General features: G+C 43.8%; 1 protein-coding gene across 2 annotated transcripts; it reads right to left on the minus strand.

Moving 5' to 3' along the window:
• Positions 1-5,149: 5,149 nt before the first annotated feature.
• Positions 5,150-8,806, minus strand: RAN (RAN, member RAS oncogene family). 2 transcript variants are annotated; one of them, XM_061384500.1, is made up of 7 exons: positions 8,720-8,806; positions 8,046-8,091; positions 7,518-7,602; positions 7,313-7,438; positions 5,939-6,126; positions 5,641-5,811; positions 5,150-5,551 (listed from the first exon to the last, which is right to left on the minus strand). In XM_061384500.1, exons 2-7 carry the CDS (start codon positions 8,079-8,081, stop codon positions 5,507-5,509), a joined length of 651 nt encoding a protein of 216 aa, XP_061240484.1. In that variant the 5' UTR covers positions 8,082-8,091; positions 8,720-8,806; the 3' UTR covers positions 5,150-5,506. The 2 variants fall into 2 exon arrangements, with proteins under 2 accessions (XP_061240484.1, XP_061240486.1); XM_061384502.1 differs by lacking the exon at positions 8,720-8,806 and adding an exon at positions 8,553-8,641.
• Between the last annotated feature and the right edge of the window lie 5,594 nt (positions 8,807-14,400).

Consider the following 14,400-nt stretch of genomic DNA (forward strand, 5'->3'; position numbering starts at 1 on the left):
GGGGCCCTGGGTTCGACCCCTTGTCAGGAAACTAGATCCCACATGCTGCAACCAAGAAGTTGTATGCCCAAACTAAAGACCCCACACACTGCAACTAAGGCCCAGTGCAGACAAATAGACAACTTTTTTTTTAAGTTAAAATTTAGAAACATCAAAGTTTTAGTAGTACAGGGAGATGAAAGGACATTTGAGTTCAGTGCATTTGCAAATGAGCTAGACGCATTCTGAAAACCAAAAGATGAGCAAAGAAACATAATCTGACCAAATGGAATAATGTGTCTGACAATGGGATGGCCTGTCCATGCTGTGGGTTACTAGGTAATTATTGAAAGTGGTGTAAAACCACCTGATGTAGAAAAGCCCCTAGGAGAAAGTGGAAAATGGTCATGAAACAGTATTATAGTATAATCCCACTCTTTGAGGAAACATTTGAAGTATCAACAAAATGTTGACAATAGTTACCTCTAAAGAGTAAGTGGGAAATGTGGTGGCTGTGTATGTTTTAACTGTTTAAATCCCTAAACTTTTAATACAGAAAGTCTATCACATTTTTCCCTTTGGGGGGGGGGGGGAAAGACCAGACATGTAAGGAAATAAAAAAGCAAATGTTACTCACCGCCAGACTGCCTATCAGTTCACTTTACCAGTGTTGTCGAGAACACTCTAAGTTTGGTTTCCCATTTTTCACGCCTGAAGACCACAATACAACAATCTATCCTAACCAATAGTTGTCTGTAAACTAACTGGCCTTGAATTCATAACTTCAAATAGGTTCAAGTGTCACCCTTACAGCTTGGGGAAGCACCTTAATTTTTCACCCCTTCCTCATAAGAAGGAAACTTATTTACAAAAGCAAAGATATGGAATTAACCTGTGTCCATTGACAGATGAATGGATAAGGAAAATGTAGTATACACTACATATACATATGTAAGATGCAAAACTGTTTAGCCTTAAAAAAAGATGGAAATCCTGTCATTTACATAAATGAGCTGCAAGGACATTATGCTCAGTGAAATAAGCCCAAGACAGAAAAACAAATAGTACATGGCAATAGTCCTATGTGGAATATCAAAAAGTTAACTCAGAAGCGGAGTAGAAAGGTGGTTGCCAGGGTAAGAGGGTGGTGCAGGAGCGGGAGATGGAGAGGTGTTGGTCAAAGGGCACAAAGTTTCAGTTATGCTGGATAAATGAGGTCTTGAGACCCAAGGTACAGTATGGTGACTGTAGTTAGTAACCCTGTATTAAGATTGAAATGTGTTGAAAGAGTAATCCGAAATGTTCTCACTAGACACAAAAAATAACTCTGAGGTGATGGATTTGTTGAATAGCTTGACTGTGGTAACCATATCAAAACATCACATGGCACACCATAAATACAATTTGTGTCAATTATGTTTCAGTGAAGTTGGGGAAAGAAAATGGTTAACAAAAGATGATACCTGGAATTCCTTGTGGATATTTATTGTTTTCACTGAGATGCTTGCTCTATGTTGTAACCATGCTGTCATCCCCCATTTTCTGAAATACTGCAGCAAAAAGTCGAGTGGACTTGAGAGGGGCAAGGCTGGATTGTCACTGGGCCCTGGGCAACCACTGCTGCTGCCAGGAGAGTATCTAATAGGCCACTCTGACCCTTCTCCAGTGGCTCTGCATTGTGTTGTGTGTGTGGACTCTATAAACAGGTTTGAAAACCCCTATGAGCCTCCAGCAACCCTGCATCCTATCCTGGGCCTCCACTGCCCACTCTCCAGCCACATCCTCTGCCCTAGCATTTTGCTCCCTTTGCCTCAAATACTTTTCTTTCAGGATACCTTCAGATCATGGGCCTCCCTTCCAGGTCTCAAATAGATTCAATTCTTGTCATGCTTTCAAGGCACTGTCTAAGTTTCCATCTTAGCACTCACTACAGTCATGACATTTCTGCAGATGCCTGACTGCTCATTTCCCAAGATGAAAGCTGCAAGGCCAGCATTACACCCCAGGGCATGGAGCTCAGAATTTAGGAAGTGAACTGCCCATGTTAGAAAAATACTGCTCATCTGGAACGGCATCTACTTTGCTTCTTAAACACAAGGAACTGAAAACTCAATGCAAGGGTCTTCTTCCAGGTAGCATCTAACAGATCTAGCATCTAACAGAACTGTCCTAATCCAATGACTCATATGTGGCAAAGTTCCTGATGGACCACTTTCCCCACTCCTTTAAGGAAACAACTTGGAATAAATGGATAAAAGGTAATGCAAACTACAAATCCCAAGGGAAATACTTCAAAGCATAAAATCCTCCCTGCCACTTCCCACCCCATTCCCAACAATCCCACCCCTCATCTCCAAGCCCTGAATTCCTTTCCTCCTCAGGGATGAGATTTAAAGGACACAAGGGAGCAATATGGGGCTTCTTTGGTGGCTCAGATGGTGAAGAATCCACCTGCAATGCTGGAGACCTGGGTTCAATCCCTGGGTTGGAAAGATCCCCTGGAGGGCATGGCAACCCACTCCAGTATTGCCTGGAGAATCCCCATGGACGGAGTAACCTGGCGGGCTACAAGTCCCTGGGGTTGCAGAGCTGAACACGACTGAGCAAAACTAAGCACAGCACAGCAAAGCAAGCAAGAAGACATAATCCTTCCCCTCACGACAATTAGACTAGTAAGATAAACAATGTCAAGTGCAAATTTACTGTTCTGACCAGAGCTGAGGCAGCTCAGAGACATGGCCACAGCAGGGACCCTTGTTGCTGTTGTCACTTGAGTAGGGTCTTACTCTGCAAGCCCATCAACCGCAGTACACCAGGCTTCTTTCACTATCACCCTCTTTGCTTAAACTCACATCCATTAAGTCCGTGATGCTATCCAACCATCTCATCCTGTCACCCCCTCCCTTCTCCTCCTGCCCTCAACCTTTCCCAACATAATAGTCTTTTCCAGCGAGTTGGCTCTTCACATCAGGCGGCCAAAGTGTTCAGTCCTTCCAATGAATATTCAGGGTTGATTTCCTTTAGGATTGAGTGGTTTGATCTCCTTGAAGTCCAAGGGACTCTTCAAGAGTCCTCCACAATTCAAATCTGTCAAGGGACACTTGAGCCAGTTTAACACCCCTGAGTGAGCTATAAAGGAGCTGCAGCACTAATCAAATTACTTCAGTAGGTACAAATTCTGGAAAGAAGCTAAAGCCTGGAATGACAGGGACCTAAGCAGGCAGAGCTGCCAACGATAACTCAGAGCCCTAACTAGTAAGAAGGTACCAACAGGCAGGGTCTTTTTATCCCCAAAACAGCTTTAGGTTTGCAGGTTAACACGCATAGCATTTTGTTAGCAGTGCTTGCCTGACACGTGATTTTAGGATGAGTCCCAAGTTGTTCTACCAAGGAGGATGCCTGCAGCCCCAAGACAGGCGAAGGCATCTTCAAAAGACAAGGTCAGTTTCAGATGCACAACTAGCAAGTCAAACCAATTTTAACCCACATGCTCATTACTATTTCATTTTTTCTTTACAAAAGAAAACAAATTCTCACTATGAGAATCTGACGCACAAGATCAGCCAGGAAATTGGTCTTTACAAGTCTAATGCATTTTTGGAAATCTCTGCCCTTTCCTAGATACTGAGATCAATAGGACCAAAAGGGTTTCTTAAAAATTGGCCAAGGAACATCACAAAACTGCTTTCATAAACACTTCATGTTTACTTTTACCAGTTTTGGTTTAATAAGCTAATACCAACTTGGCTTTCAATTGCTGGCTCTTCCCATTACACACCAGATTTGAAATTGAAGGGGAAATTTCCCCATTTGTGTGAACTAGACACAGAAATGCATCCCCCACAAGGTAATTAACACCAGATGATCCAGAAAATCCAGGCAAAGTAGAAGCAGTATATTTTGTAATTTTCTTCCAAGAATGACTCAAATTCTCTCCCACCTCCAAGTAGCTCCCAAAATTTTACTGTTACATTTAGGTTTCAGAATATTAGTCATACTGGCATTCTACATAAGGTTGCAAATACATATCCCTCATGTATCTCAATGAAAGATTTCATCTGACCATGGGAAACTTCATTATCTGTTAGTCTGGTTCTGAACTGAATATAGCATAGCATATACATCAATTCAAATCTGTAAGTGAATCTATTAATATCTATTCAATACTTTAACAACAAATTAAAATGTACCCAATTTTACCCTTTATAGTCCATTTTTCCATATACTTAAAAGGGATCCTTCCCTACTTTTAGGTAGGAAAGTAATCATTTAAGGATAATTGGACATCTGAAGAACTTTGGTAAACTGAACTATAGTACAGTAGTACTTACAAGAGGAAAATAGCTCGTCTTGATTTCTAATTGCTACAGTATGGTGTCAGTGAGATCAAACTCAGGCAAGACAGACCCAATTCATGTTTACATGTGGAAACCATACAACGTTAAGTGGTTAGTCTACTGAAAGTTTGGCAGTCTGTTCACATCACTGAGAGGCTTACCTAAGACCTACTTTTATGCTGCAGCATCCTGAGGTGTTCTTGCACCACCCAGAAAAATTCTTTGGGGAGAGAAAAATCATCAAAGCTGTGATATATCCATTGAAATCCTTAATCTTTGATAACCTTTAAAGCTTGGGAGTACTTAACAGCAGGTAAACATGGAACATCTTCCTAGAATGCCAACTTTACATTAAACACGTAACATCAAAAAACAAAAAAGTAAATGCACAATTATATTCATATTTAACAAGTTCCTGCAACCGTTTGTATGATTTCATTGGACTTTGACAAGCTCTACATTAGAAAATGGTTACTTCTGCCATAAAATGCAAATATAATTAAGGTATCTGTTTGAAACATCTGAAACAGGTACCACCTTTCACAGGTCACATAAATCTCATCTCTAGGTGACACTACGTAAGCCCAAAGGCAGGTGGGGTAGATGTTATTTTAGCCTAACTATTGATAGTATTTACACCTCTCATCAAATACAATACTGTTGACTTGTCATTACGTTTGTGTGAAATGATTCAAGTATACAGAAAATTAGAAGCATTTAACCTGACTTCAAGGTAAGTGGTAATAGCAAAGGCAATTCAAATAGTAACATGGCACAACTTTCCCTGTTAGCGGTTTTAAATGCTCATTTAAACAAGGGATGAGTTCACTTGCTTAGATATTTGAAATACAACTTTATTCTGATTCTAAACGAAAAGGAATGGGAATGACAGTAACAAACAAGATTCCACCTCTCAATATTGTCATGTGACTATAGCAGTCTTATATTTGAAACTCAAGGAGGAAACAACTGTGTTCCAAAACACCTAAATATGCAGGTCCAAAAAATGAAGGTTTTTTTTTTAACTGCCACATTCACTCCAAAGCCCATCCATCTCCTTCAGCATCCAAAGATTAAGCACATGTTCTGCTTAGCTATATAATAAAGTGGCAAACACGCTGCACCACTGACATCACAGGACAGTTGCCTATAAAACTAGACTTCTGACGCTGGGCCCCAGCTTCACTTTCTCACAGGTCATCATCTTCATCCGGGAGAGCAGTTGTCTGAGCAACCTAGACAAAGAGATGGAAATGTTACAATGCTCCAAATGAAAAGCTCCAGGAATCTAAAAGCACTCATCGCTGAGACATAAACACCATACCTCTAAATCGTGCTCATACTGTGCTGCCAAGGCTGGGTCCATGACCACCTCTGGCGGGGCAAGAGCAGGCATGGCGACAAACTCCAAGTTAGGGTCTCCAATCAGTTTTCTAGCAAGCCAGAGGAAGGGCTTTTCAAAGTTGTAGTTACTTTTGGCAGAAATGTCATAGTACTGTTTAAAAGAATGGTAAGTTAATTTTAAAAACCCACACATCAAAAACATCAATAAATCACTTTAATGGCCTAACATCATAATTTTAACCAAAGGATTATAATTCTATAAGTTTTAAAAAACATACCTGAAGATTCTTCTTTCGGTGGAAGACAATTGACTTTGCCTTAACCTTTCTGTCCTTAATATCCACTTTGTTGCCACACAACACAATTGGGATGTTCTCACACACTCGTACCAGATCTCTATGCCAGTTAGGCACATTCTTGTAAGTAACTCTTGATGTTACGTCAAACATTATAATGGCACACTGAGCTGAAAGAAACATTTACAGTGATGAGTACACGCCTACAAATTTACCACATAAAGAAAAATGCTTACCATATTTACTTATTCTTTTCATCTGCAATACTTCATAAACTGTCTCAGCCTCAGAATGTATCTAAAGTCGATCAATGATAAACCACCACTTGAGAATTCATGTCCCATATTCTGAGTATCTAGAAATCTATCCTTTGAAAAACACAGCCATGATAAAGCTAGTAAGCATAATATATTATGGATTTTTAACTAACGAATTTGGGGATGGGGGGAGGCAAGAAGACCCTTGCATTTATATGTACTCAAGTAAAAGCAAAAGACATGGGAAGATTCCCAACAATTTTCATCAAGTGAGCAAGAGTGTTAGATGAGTATTTTCTGTGCATCTTTTTTGCTCGGTATAACAAGCATTTGTCTCCTTTGTCTTCTTAAATCTAAAATCAAGCATTAAAAAAAAAAAATACTCTGCAAAACCTAGTACAATTAAAGAGTAATCAGCTGGTCTTATAACAGCCTTTTATAAAATAGAAAGCCTAGCTCCTCTGGCTCAGTATCAAATGGGTCCTGTTGTCTTAGTCTCTAAGTCATGTCTGACTCTTTTGCAACCCCATGGACTAGCCCACCAGGATCCTCTGTCCATGGGAATTCCCAGGCAAGAAAACTGGACTGATTTGACATTTCTTTCCTGACCCAGGGATCCAACTTGTGTCTCCTGCATTGGCAGGAGAGTTGTTTACCACTAAGCCACCAAGGAAGCCCATCAAATGGTTCACTATCTTTTTAATGGAGTGCACAAGAAATAATTATTGACAATCACCAAAACATATACCCAAACATAAACGCTTAAATACTGAAGCTATAGCAACAACTATCTGTTGCTTACTGTCTTCAAATTAAGAGCCTCAACTTAAACTATACAGTGTATTTCAAAACAATGCCTATCACGACACAAGCATGCAATCAATCAAATGGCACAAGACAACCTTCACAAAATTTTCCTCCCCTCTAATGGTCAACTCTCTGGAGTCAGTCGGTACATGTTTTGAATTGAACTGAATCACACAATTTCCAATTCAGTCAGTATTACCAACGTCTTTACTTGAATAGATCTATTCCTAAGTAACCTTGGAGACTAAGCTACTAAATCCTCTCAAAAACTTATTACAAATCAGGTACCTACCTTGTATATAATAACCATCTCTCAGTCCACCAAATTTCTCCTGACCAGCTGTATCCCATACATTGAACTTAATAGGTCCTCTGTTGGTATGGAACACAAGAGGATGGACCTCAACACCCAAGGTAGCTGGAACATAGAAATTGCAAGTTAGTCAAAGAACTCAAACATTTTACATATATGTCTACAAATGGTTCCCCCCACATACCTACATACTTCTTCTCAAATTCACCAGTCAGATGACGCTTAACGAATGTAGTTTTTCCAGTACCACCATCACCAACCAAAACAAGCTGTCGGAAACCAAATTTTTGAAATAAACACCAAAACACGTAACACTTCAGAAACCCAGGATTATGACGCTGTTAAGATGTTCTGGACAATTTAACTTACACAACAGAAGTTTATGTACTACCTAAGTACATTTACAACAAAGAATCTTAATCAAGCGGCCCTGTCCCATCTAATGAACGACTCGAATCAGCGAAACTTTCTGAGCTCTGCTTCCCTGTCCGCAGGGTGGGGCCAGCACCCCCATCTCGTTATCGGGGGACCGAAGGCACTGCCGCAGCACGAACACGTTGGCTGACGAAGCAGGCCGTCCACACGCACTTGCGGTCATAAAGGAGATACTGCAAGTAAGACCGTCTGGAACAGAGTGCCCCCCAAAGCTGCCTCTCCTTCAGAGCCCTTCCTGTTCGCTGCAGCACACCCCCAACTCACGAGCGTTACCTACTTTGAACTGAACTTGGGGTTCTCCTTGGGCAGCCATCGCGATGTTACTGCGAGAAAAGAAGAAAGAAATAAGGCCCGCTGCACGGCGGCGCGGGCCGGGGGCCGCATGGCCAGACCCGCCCCACGTGCCCAGGCCCACAAAGGCCTCCACCGAGGAGCCCGGCCGCCCGCATCCCACCTCCTATCCCCAGTACACACACATGCGGGTGGGCGGGGGCCGACTGTGCGATGGCGATGGTGCCATCGGTCTCCGGCCGGACTCCGCGGCCGCCGGATCGTGGCGCGCACCCGCTCGAAGCGGAGACCGGGCGGAGCGGAGGCCCGCTCGGCGTGGAGGCCGACGCGCGGAAAGCGCCTGGTCACCGCCAGCGGCCAGGCCGCGCCGTCCTGTCCGCCCCACGGCCCTCCCCAAGGCCGCCCTTCGGCCCTCCGCCCGGCCGCATCTCCCCTCCTCCCAAGCGGCCGGTACGCCGGCCACCCCTCCGCACCGACAGTCCGCCCGACCCACCGCAGCTCCCGTCCCGGCGCCCTCACGGCCTCCGCGGCAGGGGAGAGAGAACTCTCCGCCCAGAGGACTCGCTAAACCGCCTCCTCATGGCCGCCTCCCGCCGCTGTCTGGACTCCCCAACAGCAGCCCCCGCCCCAGCCCCACGGCCCTCGCCCCAGCCCCGCTACCTTCCAGAAGCGTCTCCGCGCCCGTCTGACTGAGGGCTGGAAAGATGGCGGAAGCGCAATTCAAATGCCCGGAGACGCAGCCGACGCCGGCGCGCGCCGAGGGAGGGCGGGGCAACGGCGCCGCGCCGCTCCCACGTGGCCCGACGCGCGCGCGCACGCAGGCCGCCCAGGCTTCGGCGGCCTCACCCGTCGGCCTGGCGCGTAAGGGAGGGGCTCTCGGCGCACCGGGCGAGGGAGGCAACGCGGTCGCGCGCACGCACGCCGGCCCACGAGGCCATGTGCGCCAGCCCGGGGGCGGGTTCGCGCGCGCGCATGCGCAAACGGCGACGCGGCGCGCCCTGCTGCCACCGCGGGAACAGAACTGGGAGGAGAGGCCGAGGCCCCCTTGGGCGGGAAACTCGCGGGGTGGCCCACACAAAGGCCCTGCCCCCGCGTACAAACACGGCACGCAGGCCCGGGGCGGGCGCCATGTTGGGGTGCGGGTCGCCCCATCCCCCTTCCCCTCCCGCTCCATCCCGGCGCCCCCGTATCAGTCTGGAACTTACCAGAAGTAGAAAGCCAGTCCCCTTTTCTTCAGCACATCTAAGTGGTCAGCAGCTTTTGTGGCCTTATTCTGCAAAAAGAATGATGAAATTTAGTGTGTCCAACCTTTCAGCTCTTTTCATCTTAGTTACAAACAAGGATGCAATCAATGACTAGGTTCCAGACGCTTGCAGGGATAAGGCTATCAAGGATCCAGACAACTGACCACGCGTAAAACTTAACAATCTGCTGGGGCCACCTCTCACCTTCGTCAGAGATAGGAAGTGAGACTACCTCAAGCTCAACAAGTATGGGTTTATTAATATTCCTTTGCTTTCAGCAAGATGGCTGAATGCAGTCCTCCAATCTCACAGCGTAAATATAAGGCCCCCTTTTGGCATTTGTCTGGACAGCCACAGATTCTTTTCTTTTTTTAAGGGATGTAAGGCACAACCTGATGACTGTTAATGCTGCTGCTGCTGTTGCTGCTGCTAAGTCGCTTCAGTCGTGCCCGGCTCTGTGCGACCCCATAGACAGCAGCCCACCAGGCTCCCCCGTCCCTGGGATTCTCCAGGCAAGAACACTGGGGTGGGTTGCCATTTCCTTCTCCAATGCTTGAAAGTGAAAGTGAAGTCGCTCAGTCGTGTCCGACTCTTAGCGACCCCATGGACTGCAGCCTACCAGGCTTCTCCGTCCTTGGGATTTTCCAGGCGAGAGTACTGGAGTGGGGTGCCATTGCCTTATCCAATAGGGTTTGTTTGTTTGTTTATTTATTTATTTATTTCATGCTGCAGCCTCCAAAATAAATAAATCTTAGTTCCCACCCAGGGATTGAATCCCTACTCCCTGCATTTGAAGAGCAGAAGCTTAACCACTGAACCACCAGGGAAGTCCCAGCCACAGATATGTTTTTTTAAGGTATAAAATTTTTTAATTCGTTTATTTTTTAATTGAAGGATAATTGCTTTACAATATTGTGTTGGTTTTTGCCATAATCATCATGAACTGACCATCAGTTCAGTTCAGTCGCTCAGTCGTGTCCGACTCTTTGCGACCCCATGAGTTGCAGCATGCCAGGCCTCCCTGTCCGTCACCAACTCCCTGAGTTCACTCAGACTCACGTCCATCGAGTCAGTGATGCCATCCAGCCATCTCATCCTCTGTCATCCCCTTTTCCTCCTGCCCCCAATCCCTCCCAGCATCAGAATCTTTTCCAATGATAGGTACACATATATTCTGTCCTCCTTCAATCTCCCTCCCACCTCCCATCCCATCCCACCCCACCTTCTAGGTTGTCACGGAGCCAGGGTGTGTGTTCCCTGAGTCCTACTGCAAATTCCCACTGGCTATCTATTTTACATATGGTTGTGTATAAGTGTCCATGCTACTCTCTCCATTCGTCCCTGGCTCTCTTCTTCCAACTCCCCCATCCCATGTGGATTAGTCTGTTCTTTATGCCATCTGCAGATTCTTTTTTTTATTATTAATTTATTTTTACTGAAAGATAATTGCTTTACAGATTTTTGTTGTTCTCTATCAAACCTCAACATGAATCAGCCTGGATTCTTAAACTACTATGTTGGTTCCCCACCCGCCCCCACCCCCGCTCCTCCCCAACCAAGCATCCACGGCTGACAGTAAGAGCAGACAGCTAATGGCCCCATCAGGATAGTTAAGTTCCCCAGAAAAGATTCCCCCATGGGGACTCTTCCCAGAGCAAAGAGAACTCAAATGACCAAGGAGATAGCCACGTAGTACTGAGCACGTTTACTAGCAGGTCTGCTGGGAATCTAAGTGACACAAATTGGGCACAACACATCTGAGAACCTGCCTGCTGGGAACTCAAATCCAAGTGCCCCCAAGAACCCTCAGGAAAACACAAGCAGATCTTGATGCTGCTGGTGGGCATGTAAATTGGTTTGGCCACTTGGGAGGATAGAAGCTGGTAAAACACACATAAATGTCCATGGCTTTATTTCTATTTTTAGGGAGATGTCCTAGACTTCAGTTTACATATATACCCAAAGAAACAAGTATCAAGAGGCTCACTGCAACGTTTTTTATAGTTGTTGTTGTCCAGTTGCTCAGTCATGGCTGATTCTTTGAGACCCCATGGACTGTAGCACACCAGGCTTCCCTGTCCACCGTGTCCCAGAGCTTGCTCAAACTCATTTCCAGTGAGTTGCTGATGCCATCCAACCATCTCGTCCTCTGTTATCTTCTTCTCCTCCTGTCTTCAATCTTTCCCAGCATCAGGGTCTTTTCCAGTGAGTTGGCTGTTTGCGTCAGGTGGCCACAGTATTGGAGCTTCAGCTTTAGGATCAGGCCCTCCAATGAATATCCAGGACTGATTTCCTTTAGGATTGACTGATTTGATCTCCTTGCAGTCCAAGGGACTCTCAAGAATCTTCTCTCTTATAATAACAAAAGATGAAACTTAAGTACATGTTCATCAATAGGAAAATTTATAAATAAAGTATAACTGTACTATGGGTTTACTGTACAGAAAGTCATTGAATCAACAGGGTTAGGTAGATCTCAAAAAGCTAATACTAAGAAAAGCAAGTTGAAGGAAGATGTGATGATAGCTTTATAAAATCTTTGTTTAATTTTATAGAGGCTATACATATATATTATAACATTGTTTAGGTAAGTTTTTTACAAACACATAAAAAACCATTAGCTCTTGGACATATGTACATTCGTTTTTTATTTTTATTTTTTTAATTGACTGCAAGTATATAGACCGAGTTCCAATGGCTGTTGCTTCGTAGTGGTAAAAAGGAATATGATGGAATTTGGCCAAAGAGGTCAAAGAAGATTTTAACTTTATTTACAGTGTTCTATTTTTTCTTTCTAAAAAGTGATTGAAACAAGTATAAAAGCCTATTAACCATTATATAATTCTGGGTGGTGAGAACATCATGTTTATACCTTTTGTTATTTAAAACAAAATTTTCTTCTGACAAAAAAGCTAAAGGGAAGTTTGCCAAACCAGGAGTATTAGCTCTTCTTGAACTAGCCACCTAGACAGAGTTCCCAGGTGATTTGTTTGTTTGCATTTTACAGAGGTACTTTCTTGTCTTGGTCATCCAGTGTGGATTGCAAGCCCATCCTTAACCTCCAGTTAATTGTTGTCAATACAAAATTGTTGTCAAATACAAAAAAAAAGTTACAAAAACCATACAAGAAATTTCAGCATCTATTACCTCTGGTTTCCCCAAATGTTAATATTGTTTAGTTGATCATTTGTCTTTATCATGCTAACTTTCTATCAGTGTGTGTATATATATATATATATCATACATACATGATTTTTCTATAGATCATATATGTATATATATATATGATTTTTTTTCCAGTGCAATGTTTGAGAGTAAATAGCACACAGAACACCCCTCTGTGTCTATTGTTTAGAACCTCAGGATGGGACTTCCCTGGTGGTCAAGGATCCAACTCTGCACTCCTAATACAGGGGGCCCAGGTTCAATTCCTGGTCACGGAACTATAGATTCTGCATGCTTCAGTTAAGACCCAACGCAGCCAAATAAATACATAAATAAAAATAAATATAAACAAATAGATAAATATGCCTGCTTTCTCCTCAGAAGGCAGGCTGTAGTTTAAAAAACAAAAACTTCAGGACATCCTGTTATATAACCACTGCACACTTAGCAAAATTAGGAAATTCAGATGTTACACTTTTATTACCTAATGTACAGGACTTAATTGGCACTTGTCTCCCTCCTGCCCTTATCTAGGATGGTACCCTTCCGGATCACACATTATGTTGACCTGTCCACTCTCTCTTCTTTTTAACTGAAATATAGTTGATTTACAATATTGTGTTAATTTCTGCTGTACAACAAAGTGATTCCATATATATATACATTTTAAAACATTCTTTTCCATTATGATTTATCATAGGATATTGACTACCGTTCTCTGTGCTTACAGTTGGACCTTGTTTTGCATGTGTGTGTGTGTTTTGTTTTTGTTCTGGCCATGCCACATGGCTTGCAGGATCTTAGTTTCCTAATCAGGGGTTGACACTGGGCCTTCAGCAGTGAAAGCCCAGAGTCCTAATCACTAGACTGCCAGGGAATTCCCCAGATAGACCTTGTTGTTTATCCATTCCAACCTCCCACTCCATCCATCCCCCATCCCCCGTCCCCTTGGCTGCCACCAGCCTGTTCTCTATGTGCAGGACTCTGTTTCTGTTTCATGGATAGGTTCATTTATGTCATATTTTAGATTCCACTTATAAGTGATATCACATGGTATTTGTCTGTCTCTCTTTTTGTCTAGTCTCTTTTAATCTAGGGCGGTACCTTCCTTGTCATCTCTTGCTGGGTATTTAATAGCCCAGTTACTTTGTAGACTGTCCCTCCATTTGGATGTGTCTCATATTCCCTCAGGACTAAGATTCAGGGTATGAAGTTTGGGTCAGTACACCCTAGCAGTGATGCTATGTCCTTCCCAGTGCATTCTATCAAGAAGTATAGAACAATCTTCTAAAAACATCAGACCATCCTTCTCCCTTCTTAATCTCTGTAACCCTTTCTTATCTGTTATACTCAGATACATGAAGTCCATGGCCAGGCCCTATATGACCTATCTTGTGCCTACCCCTCTAGCTCATCTCAAGCCTCTCTCATTGTAATCCCACAATAGCCCCACAAACCTTTCTGAACCTTACCTTGGCCAAGTTCATTCCTACCCCAGGGCCTTTGCATTTACTCATCCTCTGCCTAAAATGCTCTGTCTCCACATCTTTGCCTGACTGGTTCATTCTTACTCTTCAGGTCACAGCTCAAATGTCACCTCCAAGAAGCCCACCCTGATCACCCTTTCAAATGTGGTCCCACCACACCAGCCATTCCCCATCTCAGGCACTGTTCTATTTTCCCCAGAACACTTGCCACTACTGAAAATACCTTGCTTAATTATTCACATGCTTGATTTTCCAAAAATCTTTCTTTCCCTCACTAGAATAAGCTAAATGCCTCATTTGTCACCATATTCAAGGCATGTTACACAGTGACTGGCACTGAATGGGAACATAGTAAATATTTGTTGAATTATTGAGTCAATTGCTCTGAATTCTATCTGAATACAGAAAGAGTCATCAGAAACAGCAGCATTATAATCTAATAACT

This window comes from Bos javanicus, chromosome 17 (assembly GCF_032452875.1).
Source record: "Bos javanicus breed banteng chromosome 17, ARS-OSU_banteng_1.0, whole genome shotgun sequence".
Lineage (NCBI taxonomy): Eukaryota > Metazoa > Chordata > Mammalia > Artiodactyla > Bovidae > Bos > Bos javanicus.